Source organism: Vulpes vulpes, chromosome 1 (assembly GCF_048418805.1).
Source record: "Vulpes vulpes isolate BD-2025 chromosome 1, VulVul3, whole genome shotgun sequence".
Classification (NCBI taxonomy): domain Eukaryota; kingdom Metazoa; phylum Chordata; class Mammalia; order Carnivora; family Canidae; genus Vulpes; species Vulpes vulpes.
Genome location: NC_132780.1, coordinates 115,189,591 through 115,207,650, shown reverse-complemented (window position 1 = coordinate 115,207,650; position 18,060 = coordinate 115,189,591). Strand labels below are relative to the sequence as shown.

At 39.8% G+C, this 18,060-nt stretch overlaps 1 protein-coding gene across 5 annotated transcripts in view; it reads left to right on the top strand.

Moving 5' to 3' along the window:
• The first annotated feature begins 1,948 nt into the window (after positions 1-1,948).
• The window catches only part of CFAP44 (cilia and flagella associated protein 44), a 124,786-nt gene continuing 108,674 nt past the window's right edge, over positions 1,949-18,060 (top strand). For 3 of the 5 annotated variants that reach the window (XR_011994687.1, XM_072723148.1, XM_072723160.1), the window contains exons 1-4: positions 1,949-2,028; positions 8,959-9,063; positions 15,056-15,214; positions 15,737-15,896. Coding sequence is in view for 4 of the 5 variants with exons in the window: in XM_072723148.1 (XP_072579249.1) it covers positions 8,964-9,063; positions 15,056-15,214; positions 15,737-15,896 (419 nt within the window). In the remaining variant the exon portion in view is untranslated. The remainder of the gene's footprint in view (positions 2,029-8,958; positions 9,064-15,055; positions 15,215-15,736; positions 15,897-18,060) is intronic. The other 2 variants (XM_072723153.1, XM_072723155.1) reach the window with 2 other exon arrangements.

The window sequence follows — 18,060 nt, the reverse complement described above, 5'->3', positions numbered from 1 at the left end:
TGTTAAGAACAAGACCTAACTCACAAAAAGCATTCAGTAATGATGACTGCCAGTTTTTTGGTGTGCGAATAAATACACTATTTCCTCTGTGTTTTTTGAGATATTATGTAGTGAATTTTTTGTGGTTTTCTCAGATTAACACTTGGACCCAATGCTTTAAATTTAGAGGTACTTCACCTGAAGATGTTTGGAAGTGAAAAAAATACATTTTGAGAACGTTGAAAATGTAATATGCTGTTTAAAAATAAGTTTATCCTATGTTTCTTGACTTTTCAGACACCCTGGGTATATCATTTAATAAACAACAGTGAAAATAGTGTTTTAGGTATTAACTGCATCCAAATTTAAGGAGAATAATTCATTGGCTTTTGGCAGATGAAACTACCATCACAAGACACATTTTCTATCATCTCCAAAGGTCCTTCCTGTCTCTAAAGTATATCCCTCCCTTTGCCCTGGGCAACCAGTGATGCGCTTTTTGTCATCATAGATTTGTTTACATTTTATCTAAAAGGAATCCGAATCGGACCTGGGACTGTTTTGTGTCTGGCTCTTTCACTCACCATAACTGAGATTCATGTTGTATGTATCGGTTTCTTCTTTTTACTTCTGAGTAGTATTCCATCAAACGGATACTTATCCATTCACCTGTCAATGGCCATTGAGTTTCTTTCCAGTTTTTGGCTATTGTGGATATAGCTGCTATGAATATTATGTCCCCCTTTGTATGGACGTAAGTTTTTGTTTCTTTTGGGCATGGAATGTCTTGGTATATGCTAAACTTTTAAAGAAACTTCCAAATGATTTTCCAAAGTCATGCTATTTTACATTTCTGCCAGCATTATGTGAGTTCCAATGGCTGCACATCTTCCATATTGGGTGCTGGCAGTTTTTAAAATTTTTTGCATTCTGGTGGGTGCAGTGTATGTGTACTCTGGTGTGCCTCTCCCAGAGCACTACTGTGTTTACTGGCCACTCCACACCTTTGATATAGTGAAGCAAGTATTCAGAGTCCTTTGCCCATTTGAAAAATTAAGTTGTCAGGATTTTCTTTTTTTTTTCAAGATTTCATTTATCATGAGAGACAGAGAGAGAGAGTCAGAGACACAGGCAGAGGGAGAAGCAAGCTCCATGCAGGGAGCCCAATGTGAGACTCCATCCCAGGACCCCAGGATCACACCCTAAGAGGAAGACAGACACTCAACCCCTGAGCCACCCAGGCGTCCCCACCTTCTTTTTTCTTAATTCTAAGAACCTTTTATGTATTCTCCTTCTAAGTTCCTTGGTCACTTATTGCAATATTGTAGCTGGTTTTTCTTAAAGTTTTTACTTAAATTCCAGTTCGTTACCATACAGGGTAATAGTAGTTCACGTGGACAATATGGTGGTTTTAACGCAGGGTGTGGTAGCCAGTGACCTTAGGCACTTAAGCTTCCAGCACTGAGGGCTGGATCGGCACAGCGCGGCTCAGTGCCCGGCTCAGGGCCCGGCTCAGGGCCACAGGTCCGTGCAGGAAGGCCTATACCTGCTCGCCGGGCCTCAGGAGTCCAAGGCTCCCACGACATAAAATCATTTCCTCGTAGAAGCCAACAGGGGTAACAGCGGAAAATAACGAAATAAAAAAGACTTCGTGGTGTATCTCTGCGGATGATCGTGCGATCACGGCCCCTTTAGGCTATTTTTTAACTTACGGGGCAGGTAGCTAAGTATCCAAAGGTCCTTTCGTTTACCAATATAAAATGCTTGGGATAATTATAATATAAGCTTGACACAGACGCAAAGCGAGGTCACAAGCTGATGGAGTGTTGGGCTCCTCCGTCCGGCTGCAGCCCGTGCCCCGCCTGCAGACCCAGGGCTCCCGGAGGCCCACCCCCCCCCGCCCCCGCCCCCGCCCCCGCCCCCGGCGGCGCATGCGCCCCGCGCCCCAGCAGACTCCGCCCCCGGGAGGCGGGGCGGCGTTGCCTGGCGACCGCGGGACGCGGGGACGCGGAGCCGGGGCCGCTAGTGACCCGCGACGCGCCGCGGCGGGTGAGTTGGGCCCGGCGGCCGCCGGGTCCGCCCGGTCCGCGGGCCAGTCCGGGAGCGGCCGGCCCCACCTGGACTTCTCCTAGGCCGGGCCAGCGCCGGCCGGCACGGAGCTAGAGCCTGTGGACACAGCGGGCAGGGTTCCTGGCTGCAGGGAGCTCCGCATCCGGCCGGGGCGGGAGGGTGGGGGACCCCGGGAGAGCCCGTTAGGGGGCTCAGCCCGAAGCAGGGACCTGCTGGGGAAGCGGCTTAGGTGCCGGGGCCAAGCAAACCAGCTCGCCCCACACTTGTGGGGTTGACCCCTCTGCACCTTCAGCTTCCTGATCCCTTAAAGGAAAGCTGGCAATGCTTACTTCGTGGGGTTCTTGTTACAATTAAATAGGATATTGCAGGCAAAGTAGGGAGCAAATTCATGGCACTGCAGTAGGTGCCCGGTAAATACTTGCGGCATCCAAGTAGCTAAAGTAGCACACAGGTGCTCAGTGCGTCCAGCCCATCGTGAGTTGTCCCAGGTGGCCACTAAGACTTTTGAGAAGGAGAAGGGGCTAAGGAGGGAGCAGGAAGGGGGAAGTGACAGGAGATGAGCTCAGACCCGAAGATGAGGGTTCTTTGTGCCATGTCAAGGACACTGAGTCCTTTATTTTATTTTTTTAAGGTTTTTATTTATTTTTGAGAGAGAGAGAGAAAGAAAGAGAATGAGCAGGGGGAGGGGCAGAGGGAGAAGCAGACTCCCCGCTGGAGCCAGATTGGGCTCCATCCCAGGCCTCTGGATCAGAACCCGAGCTGAAGGCCTGTGCTTAACCCACTGAGCCACCCAGGCGCCCTGGAAGCTGAGTTCTTATTCCTGTGGCAAGGAGGAACCATGAAAGGTTTAGAAGAGGAAGAGTAGCACGTTGAAAGCTGTGTTTTGGAATTACAAGAGGCAGGGTAGAGATGGACTAGAAAAGGCAGAGACAAGGTATGAGGTTGTGGTAATGGTACAGGTGAGACAACGTAATCACACGAGGGTGTGACCGTGGGAGTAGAGGGGAGAGGATGAATTCAAAAGTCTCAGTAACTGTTCGCTTGGCAATGGGACACAGAAACCAATCGCATGGGTGAGAGGCCGAGATTCAGGGTAATTGCTTTTTCGTCTGTAAGTCCCACCTAACTCCTAGAGTTATTTCGAGAAATGCATGAAACAGTGTGTGCAGACTCCTTAGAACTGTTTGACACATGGTAAACATTCAAAATACACGGACTATTATTAGTCTTTGCACAGTGGTGTTTCACATTGTTAAGTGAAAACCGAGCATCTGTTTGCAAGGACCATCGCTGAGTCTTAACACGGCCAGCTCTGGCACACTGCAGAGATGGAGTGTCTGAGTTTGTGAGGCTGAGGACTGACCCTGGAATCTGGGGAATGAATCTAAGTAATGTTGCTTTAGGGACCACTCTGGCAACAACACATGCCTTTGTACCACTGTACTATGATTTTCTTTTTCTTTATGCTTCCTCAGGGTTGACTCAAAACTTGAAAGCCTATTCAGTGAGTTAGCCATGGGCTGGATCAATTAACCTGACTCTAATAAAAGTACGTTTAAGGTAGTTCGGGACGCCTGGGTGGCTCAGTGGTTGAGCGTCTGTATGCCTTCAGCTCAGGGTATGATCCTGGGGTCCTGGGATCGAGTGCCACATTGGGCTCCCTACAGGGAGCCTGCTTCTCCCTCTGCCTATATCTCTTCCTCTCTCTCTTTGTGTCTCTCATGAATAAATAAAACCTTTTCTTTAAAAAAAAAAAAAAACGGTAATTCTTCAAACAGACTCCTAAACCTAGCTAGTTCAGTTGTATGAGATGGGAATGGTTGAGAACAAAGTATGGTGTAGTTATTATGGTTGGTTACAACCAGAATTATGATGAGTCAGTCAGTATATAATGAGCCTACCCCCCACACACACCCCCAGAAGATAATGTAATATTAGGCTGCCTTAAAGGAATACAGTGTTCCCAAAGGGTAGAGTAACAGTTCATCTCTTTTGGAAAATGTCTGGATCCTTCAAAGAAAATACAAAATCGGGAGAGATATTTGGGAACGAACTTCTTTGAGCTCTCAGGATACAGAAAAGAGTTGAAACCTGGTTAGTGAGGAATCATTGAAAGCATTGGGATGCTGTAGCTAGGAAAGAGAGGATCTAGGGAGAAAAGTAAAGCAGCTACAATTATTTGAATGGTTATAAGTACACAAGAAAGCGTTGTAAATGTCCCCAGAAGAATAAGGGCAAAATGGACCCAAGTTGCAGGGAGGCAGATTTCAAATGAACTAAAAACTACAGCTGAGCATTAACAGAACGTGCTTTCTTGCTTACCTGAAATGTTTATTTATTTATTTTATTTTTTTATTTATTTATGATAGAGAGAGAGAGAGAGAGAGAGAGAGAGGCAGAGGGAGAAGCAGGCTCCATGCACCGGGAGCCCGATGTGGGATTCGATCCCAGGTCTCCAGGATCGCGCCCTGGGCCAAAGGCAGGCGCCCAACTGCTGCACCACCCAGGGATCCCACCTGAAATGTTTAAACCGAAGCCAACTGATCGTCTTTTGAAGTGTTCCATTCATTTACTCGGGAATGAATACATTAATCCCTTCATCCAGTTTACATACTGAGTGCCTATGTGCCAGGCATTGTTCTTAAAGCTCTACCGTATTAACTCAGTGAGATCTCTGAGCAACCTTTGAAGTAGGTACTGAACTTTGCAGAGGAGACTAGCAAGGCTCAGAGAAGTTGAACACCTGTGTAACACCTCACAGGGGTATAGTAAGGGGAACCAGGCTGTAAGCACAGTCAGACGCTAGCCAGTTCTCAGCCTGACCCACACACCAGACTGCTCTTCTAATGGTGCTGAGCTCGATGTTGATGTGTGGCTCTCACTGGGTGAGAGGTTGGACCTCTTTCAACTCTCTGAAGATTCCGTGGTCACATTTATTGAGCCCTGGCTGTACTGGAGAGAATTTGTAGTAGTTATGCTAAAAACAACTACCATTTTTGAGTACCTACTATGTGCTTTATATAAACCCCTGGTCCTTAACCCCAATTTCTTATCTTTGGCTGCACAAAAGAATTACATAGGGAGTGTGAGTCTGAGAATGGTATGCTATGAAAGTTTTCCAAAGGGCAGCTGGTGTTGAGAACTATGGGTATGAAAGATCACATTTGAATACTTCTGACTATGCCAGACAACCTTATTTATCATCATTTTATATATAAAAGGACTAAGGATTCAGGGGTGCTACAGACTTGGCTCTTGGCCACACTAACCTTGATCCTGGCCAAACTAGGATATGAACCCAAGCCATTCTGGCTCCAAAGCCTTAGCAGGTTACAACTTTCCAATCCCTTTATTCTAAACAATCTTAAACCTAACCAACCAACCAAATAAAAACCACTTTACTCCATCTCATCATTTATACTGCTAATCCCCAGAAGATCAGGAGCTCCTCCCACCTTACCTTACCTCACCTCAATTACATTTCACAGGTTCTTCAGCCACCCTTTCTGAACCAGGAAAGCCGAGAAAAGATCTCAGTATTTTTTATCCAGTGTTGCTAGTTCGGAACATTCGGGAAATTCCTTGGGTTCCAGTATTTTCTCTCATACTGCACACAACCTGATAGTAACTGTGTTTGTGATATGAAAATTTATTGCGTGGAAACATTAGCCACTTGAGGAATATGTTGTTTATAATAGCATGGGATAAAGAGCATACTTTTGTCTTGACACGAATTTACCTTTGGTTTTGGTTTAAACCCTTTGTTTACAGAATGATGTCACCATAATTGTTACCATAATTATTTACTGTAATTATTTCTTATTCATCTTATAATAAACTTGTAAGTAAATTTATTAGGTCTTACAAGCTCTTTATTAGAATATATATGCTATTAATGTTGAGTTATAATATGTGAAAAATAAGTGTATTTGGAAAAGAGAAGACTAGAAGATAGAAAATAATCTCATGAAGCTTTTATTGGTAGGAAGCAGAAAAGAAAAACTATAAGATTGAAATCATTGAAAGGTAACTGACCTACCATTGCTGGCTTTGAAGGGGACCATGAGCCTTGTGGCCTCTGGAAACTTAGAACAACTCCTGACCTATGGCCAACAAGAAGATAGGGACTTTAGTCCTACAACCACGTGGAACTGAATTCTGCTAATAATCTAAATAAGCCTAGAAATAGATTTTTCCCCAGAGCCTGCAGAAATAAAAGTAGCTCTGCCAACACCTTGTTTTGACCTTGTGAAACTCAGAACCAGTTGAGTGTGCCTGGATTTCTGACCCACAAAAGTGTGAGATAAGAAATGGGTGTTATTTTAAGCTGCTAAATTTGTATGACAGCAATAGAGAACTGAAGCAATACCTATTTATTGATGGAAGTGTTACTGAAAATTGCAAACTAAAAGTTTTCTCTCAGATCTTAATTGATTAGCAACACTAGAATATGAGTTTACTTTTGTTGGCAAACCCAGTTGGCAAAACCCACTTTCCTTCCAACAGTTTAAATGTTGTTTTTTATTAAGGAAAAATCTTTAGCTATTGTCACTCTTTAGTCAAGACTTTCAGATCATCCTTGTTCTGGTCAGCTTCAGATGTGGATCGGTGGTTTAGAGAAGTTTATTCTGAGACTATATTAAAAGAGAATTGTCAATTTCTTTTTCCTGGATTGTAAAGCATTTAAGGCCAAGGGCTCTCTATTGCTCATTTTTGTATCCTCTGCAATGCCTAGCATAATGCCATTTGATATAAGTGTGCTCAGTAGTTTTAAGAATTGAATTGGTAAATTTACATTATGAAGAACCTTGAAAGAGAGGGAGAAAATGGCATTTGGATATGTTTGTAGCTATTTGAAGAAGTTTACCCACAGTATGTGATCATTTGCAACCACGCTGCAATAACTGAAATTACCCTGTGATATCGATTTTTTAAAAAAATTATTTCATTATTATAATTATTTCATTATTTTCAAATCAGTGACTTGTATAAAGGTAGAAAGCAAGCCTGCATATCCAAACTGGAAGGAAAAGGAAACATACTGGATGATAGAATTTGGATTTTAAAAGATCTTGCTACTTAAAATTTTTCTGTCATTTGATTCCTACATGCCTCTCAACCCCAGTGGGTGTATATTTACAATCAAGTGGGGAAGGAAGGAAGGAGGGAAGGAAGGAAGGAAGGAAGGAAGGAAGGAAGGAAGGAAGGGGAAAGGGAGAACAACTAAGGGAAAAAAAACCACGCAAACTTTTTAAAAGGTAAATCATCATCCCTGTAACCCAGAAAAATGGCTTCTAGAGTGCTAAACAGTTTAATAACATAAGTGCCATTTTAGTGCCATCTTTCTTGATAATAATAGCTTTTAAGAAAAACATTTGGACCCTGCACTATTGTCCCCCAAATCAAGACAGGGCATCATTATGACGTCACTGCAAGAGAACAGATGGAATGGCCTCCAAGGTCCAGATGAGAGGACCTCTCCACTGATCATGTAGTGTGTATCCTATCTGGTTTTGGCATCCTAGCCTTTCTTTAGAGACCGGGAAGGGATAACAATACATTAGTTCAATTAATTCTCATAGCAGCCTTGTAAGTTGTTTTTATTTCACTCCCATTTACAACTGAGGAGTTCATGTAGAGGTTATGTGGCCAAATTGTGATTCAAACCTAAATCAAAACACAAATCTGAGTGAAATAGAACTGTGGTTTTGTTCTGTCTGCCAGCCTTGCCATAGAAGGATGTTGAGGATATATTGCGGTGTGAAGAAGCAAACACTGACAAGGAGGACATAGCAGGTGCTTTCAAAGATGAAGAGCTGCAATAGAGAGAGGACAGGGAAGACCTGCTGTGTCACTTCCCTCCTTAAAACCTGTCAGTGACTTTCAATTGCCATAGAAATTAAGTTGTAAACTCCTTAGCAAAAGCTTAGAGACAGTTCTATAATCTGCTGCTGGCCTCCTCTTCGCCGCCCATTTCACTCTCCTACTCTCACAACAGACTGCCTTCAGCCCTTCACAGACACAGCTCACTCTCTCAACTTCCCTCTGCCTAACACACACTGTCCATTCTAGGCCTGGCCGACTTCTATTCATCACCTTTGTCTCAAATACCTCTTCCTGAGCTTAAGGACATGGGTTAAGCATCTTAATAGACATGCCCGCAGGACCCTATTCTTTCCTTTTTGTAGCATTTATGATATTTTAATTGCTCATTTAATATTTTTCTTTTTAAAAAGATTTTATTTATTTAATCATGAGAGACACAGAGAAGCAGAGACATAGGCAGAGGGAGAAGCAGGCTCCCTGCATGGAGCCTGACGTGGGACTCGATCCCAGGACCCCAGGATCAGGAGCTGAGCCAAAGGCAGATGCTCAACCACTGAGCCACCTGGGTGCCCCTAATATCTATCTTTCTAAGCAACAAGCTCCACAAAGTTAGAAATCACATCTCTAGTTCAGTACCATAATTTAGTGCTTACTGTAAGACTTGATACATAGCAGGTGCCCTGAACAAATATTTAAAAATCGAAATTAATTAGTAACACCAGGGGAATTAAATGATGGGAAGAGGAAATGGAGGGGATGAACCAAAGAAAGGATGGCAGGGGGTTAACTTTAATGATGGAATACTTAGAGAAAAGATGGACTGGAATGGCATTTCACTGCAGGCTTCTGGGAAATCAGATGGCACTGCAGTAACTTGGCCTAGAAAAAGGGACTGACTATATTCTGCTGTTGTGCGAGGTCTCTTGGCTGGTGGCTATACCTCCTGCTGGTGAAGTCATCTCGGTTACTCTGCAAACATACAGTTATCAATACACATGCTGTTTGGTGCTTGTGGAATTTTTTAGGAGAAAAATATCTGTAAATGATTTTTATCTCACAGCTGTCTCAATTTTGTGCTTGCAGAGGAAATGAAAGAACCAGGTGATCAGGATTCTTATGGGGAGAGATTAGATAGATCAAAGAGTCCTGGGAAGCGGTCTCTGAGCTCCTTGAAGTCTGCATCAAGATGTAAGTAAAGATAATACACACTTAGGTTTTTATTACTAAATTTAGGTACAATTACTTTTAAAGAGTACTTAAATTTATATAACAGAAATGGTTTACTTTTAGTTTAACTCTATTACTAAATTCTAAGTTCTTTGAGAGCAGAGACTGACACACAGAAGTTACTGTCACTCTATGTTGATAATGACCTCTCTGAACATCTGGTGTTGCTCTCTCCTGTGAGGTCTACAAAGTCTTTAATGAACTTTTCTAATACAGTGTAGTAGAAAGAGATGGACTCTAGGTATGAGGTTTGGGTCTACTGCTTAGAGATGCTTCATCTGGGATAGATTATGTCACCTCTTTGAGCCTCAATTTTCTCACCTTTCTCACTCAGCAAGATGATAATTGTGAGTTGTTTGAGGATTAAATTGGATAACATATGGAGGAGTATCATATACTGCAAACAGAACAGAAATACCCAGAAACTAAAACCAAAGACATTACAAAAAAGAGATAACTACAGGCCAATATCTCTGATGAACATAGATGCAAAAATCCTCAACAACATGTTAGCAAACCACAGTCAAAAAACATTGAAGAAATCATTCACCATGATCAAGCGGGATTCATTCTCAGGATACAAGGGTGGTTCAATATTTGCAAATCAATTAATGTGATACACCACATTAACAAAATGAAGGGTAAGTATCATACACCTTAATAGGAGCAGAAGAAGCATTTGACATCCAAATTCCAACATCCATTTATAATAAAAACTCTCAACAAAGTGGGTTTGGAGAGAACATACCTTGATGTAATAAAGGTCATATACGAAAAACCTATGTCTAACATCATATTCAGCGGTGAAAAATAGCTTTTCCTCTTAGATCAGGAACAGGATGAGGATGTCCACTCTTGCTGCTTTTATTCAACATAGTACTGGAAGTCCTAGCCACAGCAATCAGATAAGAAAAAGAAATAAGAGACAGACATATTGGTAAAGAAAGCGAGCTGTCATTATTTGCAGATGACATAATACTATACAGAAAAAAACCTAAAGATTTCACAAAAAATATTAAAAATAAAAAATGAATTCAGTAAAGTTTCAGGGTACAAAATTAATACCCAGAAATCAGTTGCATGTCTATACACTAATAACAAAGTAGCAGAAAGAAAAATCAAGAAAACAATCCTATTTACAGTCACACCAACAGGAATAAAATACCTAGGAATGAACCTAACTAAGAATGTGAAAGACCTGTACTCTGAAAACTATCAAACACTGATGAAAGAAATTGAAGAAAATACAAACAAATGGAAAGGTATTCCATGCTCATGGATTAGAAGAATTAATATTGTTAAAATGTTCATATTACCCAGAGCAATTTACAGATTCAATGCAATTGCTATCAAAATACCAATAACATTTTTCACAAAAATAGAACAAAAAATACTAAAATTCGTATGGAACCAGAAAAGACCTCGAATTGTGAAACCAATCTTGAAAAAGAACAAAGCTGGAGATATCACAAGTCCAGACTTCAAGATATACTGCAAAACTGTAGTAATCAAAATAGTATGGTACTGGCACAAAAATAGACACATAGATCAATGGAACAGAATAGAGACCAGAAATAAGCACATGTTTACATGGTCAATTATTCTATGACAAGGAAGCAAGAATGGACAATGGGGAGAACACAGTCTTTTCAACAGATGGTGCTAGGAAAACTGGATGTCTACATACAAAAGAATGAAACTGTACCATTTTCTTACACCATACACAAAACTCAAAATGGATTAAAGACTTAAATGCAAGACCTAAACCATAAACTCCTAGAAGAAAACATAGGTAGTAATTTCTTTGGCATTGGCCATAGCAACATTTTTCTAGATATATCTCCTAAGGCAAGGGAAACAAAAGCAAAAATAAACTATTGGGACCATTTCAAAATAGAAAGCTTTTGCACAGCAAAGGACACAGTTAACAAACACAAGAGGCAATCCACTAAATGGGAGAAGATAGTTGCTAATGATATATCCAATAAGGGATTAATACCTGAAATATATAAAGAACTTATATAACTCAACACCAAAAAAATCGCAAGCATCCTGACTTAAAAATGAGCAGAGGACCTGAATACATATTTTTGCAAAGAAGACATGCAGATGGCCAATGGACACATGAAAAGATGCTCAACATTAGTTATCATGAAAGAAATGCAAATTAAAACCACAATGAGATATCTCCTTGTACCTGTCAAAATGGCTAGACTCAAAAAGGCAATAAACAAAAGTGTTAGTAAAAAAGAACCCTTGTGGTCTGTTGATGGGAATGTAAATTGGTGCAGCCACTGTGGAAAACACTATGGAGTTTTTCTAAAAACTTAAAAATGGAAATACCATATGATCCAATAAATCCACTACTGGGTATTTACCCAAAGAAAATAAAAACACTAATTTCAAAAGATCTATGCACCCTCATGTTTATTGCAGCATTATTTATAATAGCTGAGATATGGAAGTGACTCAGGCATTCACTAATAAAGGAAAAGATAGGGAACATGCGGTTTTCTATCTATGTATCTATCTATCTATAAATATATATATTATATATATTTATATAAATTATATATATATAAAATGGAACAATACTCAGACATAGAAAGAGGAGAACTTGCCATTTGCAACAATATGGATGGGCCTAGAGGGTATTTTGCTAAGTAAAATAAATTAGAGGAAAACAAATAATCTATAATTTCATTTATATGTGAAATCTAAAAAGAAAGCAAATGAGGGCAGCCCGGGTGGCTCAGCGGTTTAGCACCACCTTCAGCCCAGGGGGTGATCCTGGAGACCTGGGATGGAGTCCCACGTTGGGCTCCTTGCATGGAGCCTGCTTCTCCCTCTGCCTGTGTCTCTGCCTCTCTCTCTCTCTCTCTCTGTGTCTCTCATGAATAAATAAATAAAATCTTAAAAAAAAAAGAAAGCAAATGAATAAACAAATTAAAAGCAGAATCAGCTCATCATGTGATTACCATAGCTTCAAGGTATAATTTTCCTGTCTTATTTAAATTTTATGAATTTGAATGTTTCTAACCCTAACTTTTGCCAGTAAAGTCCATTCTGAAACAAAAGAACTACATACATAAAATGCAGAATCAGACTTTTAAATACTGAGAACAAACTGATGGTTGGCAGAGGTGAAGGGCATGGGAGGATGGGCAAAATGGGTGAAGGAGAGTGGGATACAGGCTTCTAATTAGGAATGAATAAGTCACAGGAATAAAAGACACAGCATAGGGAATATATTGTCATAGGATTTTAGGGTGACAGATGGTAACTAAACTAGTAGTGAGCATAGAATGATGTATAGAGAAGTTGAATCACTATGTCGTACACCTGAAACTAATGTAACGTTGTGTTACATTATACTCAACTATACTCAAATTAAAAAAAAAAAAGCAGAAGAAAATGTGAAGAATTGTGTAAAAGGATTTTTTAAAGATGGCTTGCTCTTTCTGATGGGGCATTATGGTGTTAGATGTCTTAGTGGAGTCTGGACTTTTCTACTTCTAATCCTAAATATAGTTTCAGAAATATAATTTTGATTATTCACCTAGAGGAGACCTGGGCAAATCAATTCATTCGCAAAATTTACATTAAACTATTTCAACGAATCTGAGACCTATCTGTAATTTCTCCACATCATGTTTTATTTGAGATATTTATCTCCTCTCGCTTGGACTCTTACAACAAAGATTTCTACTCAAGCCTTCCTGTTCAAGTCTCTCTCTATACTACCACTAGAATTATCTCTCCAAAAAGGATTATTATATCACTGTCTTCAGAAATGTTAGTTTGTTCTCTCTTGATGTTCTATTTCCACTTTTCTCCATTTTCTATTTTCTGACACAGGATTACCTACTTTTTGGTCTCCAGTCCTTTGCAGCATTTTTCTGAATGGATGGATTTAATAATAATGACCCTTTGTAGCACTACCTCAGGGTCTCCCTTTCTTATACTAGACCCTTGTAGGGGCAGGACTGTTAACTATGGTCTGGCCCTGTGCTCACCTCCTAAATTCACACATTGTGATTCTTAGGATCCCAAAAGGTAACATGAAGCAATTTGCCGGTATCCTGAAACCCTTTATCTTGGTGCTGTAAGAGGTCTCTTTTCTGATTTGGCCACATACCTGGTAGCTTCCCCATTCTCTCTCTCTCTCTCTCTCTCTCTCTCTCTCTGTTTTTGTTTTTGTTTTTGCCTGGAGACCTTGTCCTTTTCTCAGGCTTGCTAAGATATGAGCAATATGGAATATGGAATTCTCATGCAGAATCCATCAGTTTCCTGGTTTTCCACTGAGCAGAAAGATTAAAGTTGACTCTCCCCATATTCAACAAGGGGTTTCTGCGTAGTCCTATCAAGAAATCCAGGCCAAATGTATCAGCCAAACCAGAATTTGTCACAAGGATGAAGGATTTTTTTTTAAAAGATTTTATTTATTTATTTATTCATGAGAGACACACAGAGAGAGATAGGCACTGTCACAGGCAGAGGGAGAAGCAGGCCCCATGCAGGGAGCCCGATGTGGGACTCGCATCCCAAGTCTCCAGGATCCCACCACCCTGGGCTGAAGGCAGCGCTAAACCGCTGAGCCTCCAAGGCTGCCCAGGATGAAGGATTCTTAACTACCAAGACATTGATTCTGATTCTTATGAAAGGACTAAATTGTTGCTGGTCTCATGTAATAAACTGAGAAAGATTTTGGTCTCTTTTATTTTCAGAAATGTTTTGTGTACACTTGATATTATTTCTTCCTTAAATGTTTGGTAAAATTCGCCAGTGAAGTATGTTGGCCTGAAATTTTCTTTTTTTTTTTTTTTAATTAATTTTTATTGGTGTTCAATTTACCAACATACAGGAAAACACCCAGTGCCCATCCCATCAAGTGTCCACCTCAGTGCCCGTCACCCATTCCCCTCCAACACCCGCCCTCCTCCCCTTCCACCACCCCTAGTTCGTTTCCCCGAGTTAGGAGTCTTTATGTTCTGTCTCCCTTCCTGATATTTCCCAACATTTCTTTTCCCTTCCTTTATATTCCCTTCCTTTATATTCCCTTTCACTATTATTCATATTCCCCAAATGAATGAGAACATACACTGTTTGTCCTTCTCCGATTGACTTATTTCACTCAGCATAATACCCTCCAGTTCCATCCACGTTGAAGCAAATGGTGGGTATTTGTCGTTTCTAATTGCTGAGTAATATTCCATTGTATACATAGACCACATCTTCTTAATGGGAAAATTTTTAATGAATTCAATTTCTTTAATAAACAGTAAGTTGTTTATTTCTTCTTTTGTAAGTTTTGTAACTTTGTTTCATAGAATTTGTACATTTCTTTTAAATTGTAAAATTTGTTGGCATAACTCTAGGATGTATTTTCATTCCTGATGTTGGAGATTTATATTGTCTCTCTCTTTCTTCTTGGTTGGTCTATCTAGGAGTTTCTCCATTTGGTCAATCATATCAAAGAATAAGAATTTGGTTTTGCTGATTTTCTCTACGTTTGTTTACCTGATTTTTAATTGATCCTTGCTTTCATTTTTATTATTTCTGTTATTTATTTTTATTTTCTTTTTTGCTTTTTCTAGATTCATGAGGTAGAGCTTTAGGTCATTGAGTTTTGACTTTTCTTCTTTTCTTATAACTACACAAAAATTATTAATTTCCCTCTAAGCATTGTCTTAGTTGCATCCCACAAATTTTGACATATTATATTTTAATTAACATTTAGTTTGAAATATTTAAAAATTTCTTTGTTAATTTCTCCTTGACCCATACATTATTTTTAAATGTTCTTTGATTTCCAAATATTTGTAGGTTTTCCAGATATCATAGTTTATTTTTAATTTATTACTGTTGTGATCAGAAAGTTCTAGCTCTTTTGGAAATAAGGAAATGTTTAATTCGAAATGTAGAAATTACTAAAACAAATTACTTTTAATAGCTGCTGTGAGAGAGGGTAACAAAGCTTCAGAAGATGCCACAGATGAAACACTTACTGAAGGGGGAGGAGAATCGTATTTAGAGGATGATGATTATTCTATGGAACATTTGGAAGGAAGTTCAAGTTCATTTCAAGATGACTATGTGGAAACCATTAGAGGTAAGCATTATTATTTTTCTATCAATAATAGTAACTGTTTTAAAATCAAGTTGCCCAAATTGAACAGTTATAAATCTATAGAAATAAAAATTTGCAGGCTGTGTCAGGGTGATAAAAGGAAAAGTATGGAGCATCTTTTAATAGGGTGATTTAGCAGCTCTGGAGCTATACTTTATGTTTCTGAGGATCACATACAAAACTCTCATATTTGGTTTTCTGGGGAGTAGGATGGTCTAAGGAATGCTCTATCCCAGATTAGTGAATTATAATTCTCCCTTGGAACTAATTAGTAGTTCCTCTTTGAGACTGCAGAAACCATGACCAGAGATCTGCATTTACCCTGATGCAAATAGGCAGGTTGGCTCTTCCTCTCATGCTCATTAGTGGGTGGCCTCCTACTAGGCCACTGGTAGTACTTAACTGCTAGAGTACTGCAGGCTAGGTACATGCCTCTTGCCTTTGATAAATACAATTTAGTATTCACTAGATGACCTTCTTAGTTAAAATATTTTAATTTTTTAGAATCTCAGTATTTGGAAGCCCCTGCTTCAGCCTCAGAAGGGGCAGAGGAGGAAGTTAAGAAGAAAATCTCGGAGAACTTCTTCTATGATTATATGGAGCTTGTTTTGATGCCTTTTGTGACTCCGGATTCGAACATACCACTGGATCTCCTCACACTTGTGTATCCACTCCAGTTACATGTGTATGATTTTTGGATTTCAGTTTCTTAGGTCAGGGGTCGGCAAACCAGCCCATGGACCAAATCTGGCCTCTAGTCTGATTTCCTGAATAAAGTTTTATTGGAACACAGCAATTCTTATTCATTTACATTTTGTCTGTGGCTGCTATCACACAACAAGGGCAGAATTAAGTAGTTATAACAGAGGTCACCTGGCCCACAACGCCTAGACTATTTACTATCTGACCCTTTATAGAAAAAGTTTGCCGATCCCTGTCTTAGGCAATTCCAAAAAGTTTGGCCTTTAGAGAAGTTGAAATCTTAATTTATACTAAGCTTTTATTGATGTCAAATAACCGTAATGAGAAATGATGCTTTTCAGGCTGTCTTTTGTGAGACATGATGTGAAGGAAACCAGAAGGCCTCTTATCGTGGTTTACCACCTCTATAAGCCTGACATCCCTTTCTCAATGGCTACCTAGTTAAAATCATTGGTTTCTTAAACCACAGATGCCATTGTCAGGCAGTAGTACTTACACATTATTTATCAGATGAATATCAGAAGACAATCCTCAGGAAGTAGGGCACAAAATAACACATTTTAATTGGTCTGGAGAATAAGAGTCTGTGAAAAAATTTAAAGGTGGGGATAAATCAACAAAAGGGTTTAGGATCACAGTACAATGTTGGTTTGTGATGGGGATAGTTGGGAGAAGATTTCCATTAATGCCCTTGGCTGGCAATTTAATATGTTTAGTTTCAGATGGGTGGTGGTTAGGACTACATGGCCTCAACCACTGCCGGGCCTCTTATACAAGGTGTGCTTAAAGAGGAGGGCAGTGTACTTCCTGACTCAGTTTTGGTTTTTATATAAAAATAGAACATGTTATTATAGTTTTCCATTTCAATCCCAGGTATAACTAAAACTAATTCAACCTGAATCTTTTAACTTGAAGCTTTTTCTCTTAAGGATTTTTTTGCATATGTGGTCTTTGGATAAGTTGCTGATAAAAGTTAGACTATTGCCTTTCTTCTATCCTGTTGTTTCAAATGAGGTACCTTATCAGAGTCACTCGGAAGATTTTCCTAAAATACACATTTTCTGATACCTTTCCTGGACCTACTGCATTATATCCATACGGAGAAGGACTTGGGCACTTGTAGTGTGAAAAAGCTTCCCAGATACTTTTGATTGTGTTGCCCTCTTTCAGCCCCCAACACTGGGGACTTGCTGCTCCGGGATACAGGATTTCTGTACTAGAGAGATATGCCTAGATTCCAAATAATAAGAATCAGAGTGACCTTGACTTTTGACTTGATATATGAATTGCTTCTATTCATACTGGATGAGTAGCTGTATAAACTATAGACCCTTCGTGTACACTTTCAATATCAGGGAAGCTACAAAGTTGCTTGTCCCATTTTTGGATAGCTTACATTATTAGGTCTTCCAGGCCTTGAATCAAAAGCTGCCTCTCAGTAACATCTCTCATTAGACAGGTCTTGCTCTAATCCCCCCAGGGATGGAATAGATAAAATCTCTATTTCTTTATGAGAAGCTCCAAGGAGAAGTCAGCTGTCATGTATCCCCTGCATACTCTTTTATACTTCAGTAATTATACTGAGTCTACTTTAATTTTAGAGTTTGTGTCTTGTAAATCAATCAAGAAATATGTCATTTATTAAATATCACCTAAACCATAGCATAATTTCTGTAAGATGTATTTAAGCGCAATCTTAAAGTGAGAGTCCAAATGCCCACAAACACATGGTGAAGGCCCTGAGTCTCTGATAGGAAATTCAGAAGATTCAAGTCAGAAGAGAGAATAGGATAAGACAGAAAGGAGTTGAAGGTACACCAGAACAGAATTTAATATCTTCCAAGGTCTGGTCAATGGCTGCCACTGTCTTCTGGAGTTAAAAGAGAAACATCAGACTCTAGCTACACATTAATTAACTAATTCATCCAACAGACGTTTATTGAATGCCTAAGTAAGGCTCAAGGCACTGTACTCAACATTCTAGGAAATAGAGATGAGCTGGGAGAAGAAGCAGGCTGTGATTTGGAGGGGAAGAGTTTGGGAAGTTACCGTCTCAACCCATTCTGCATTGGAGAGCAGCAGCAAGTGAAAGAGAGTTGCTCCCACCCCCAACTCCAAAATTAGAG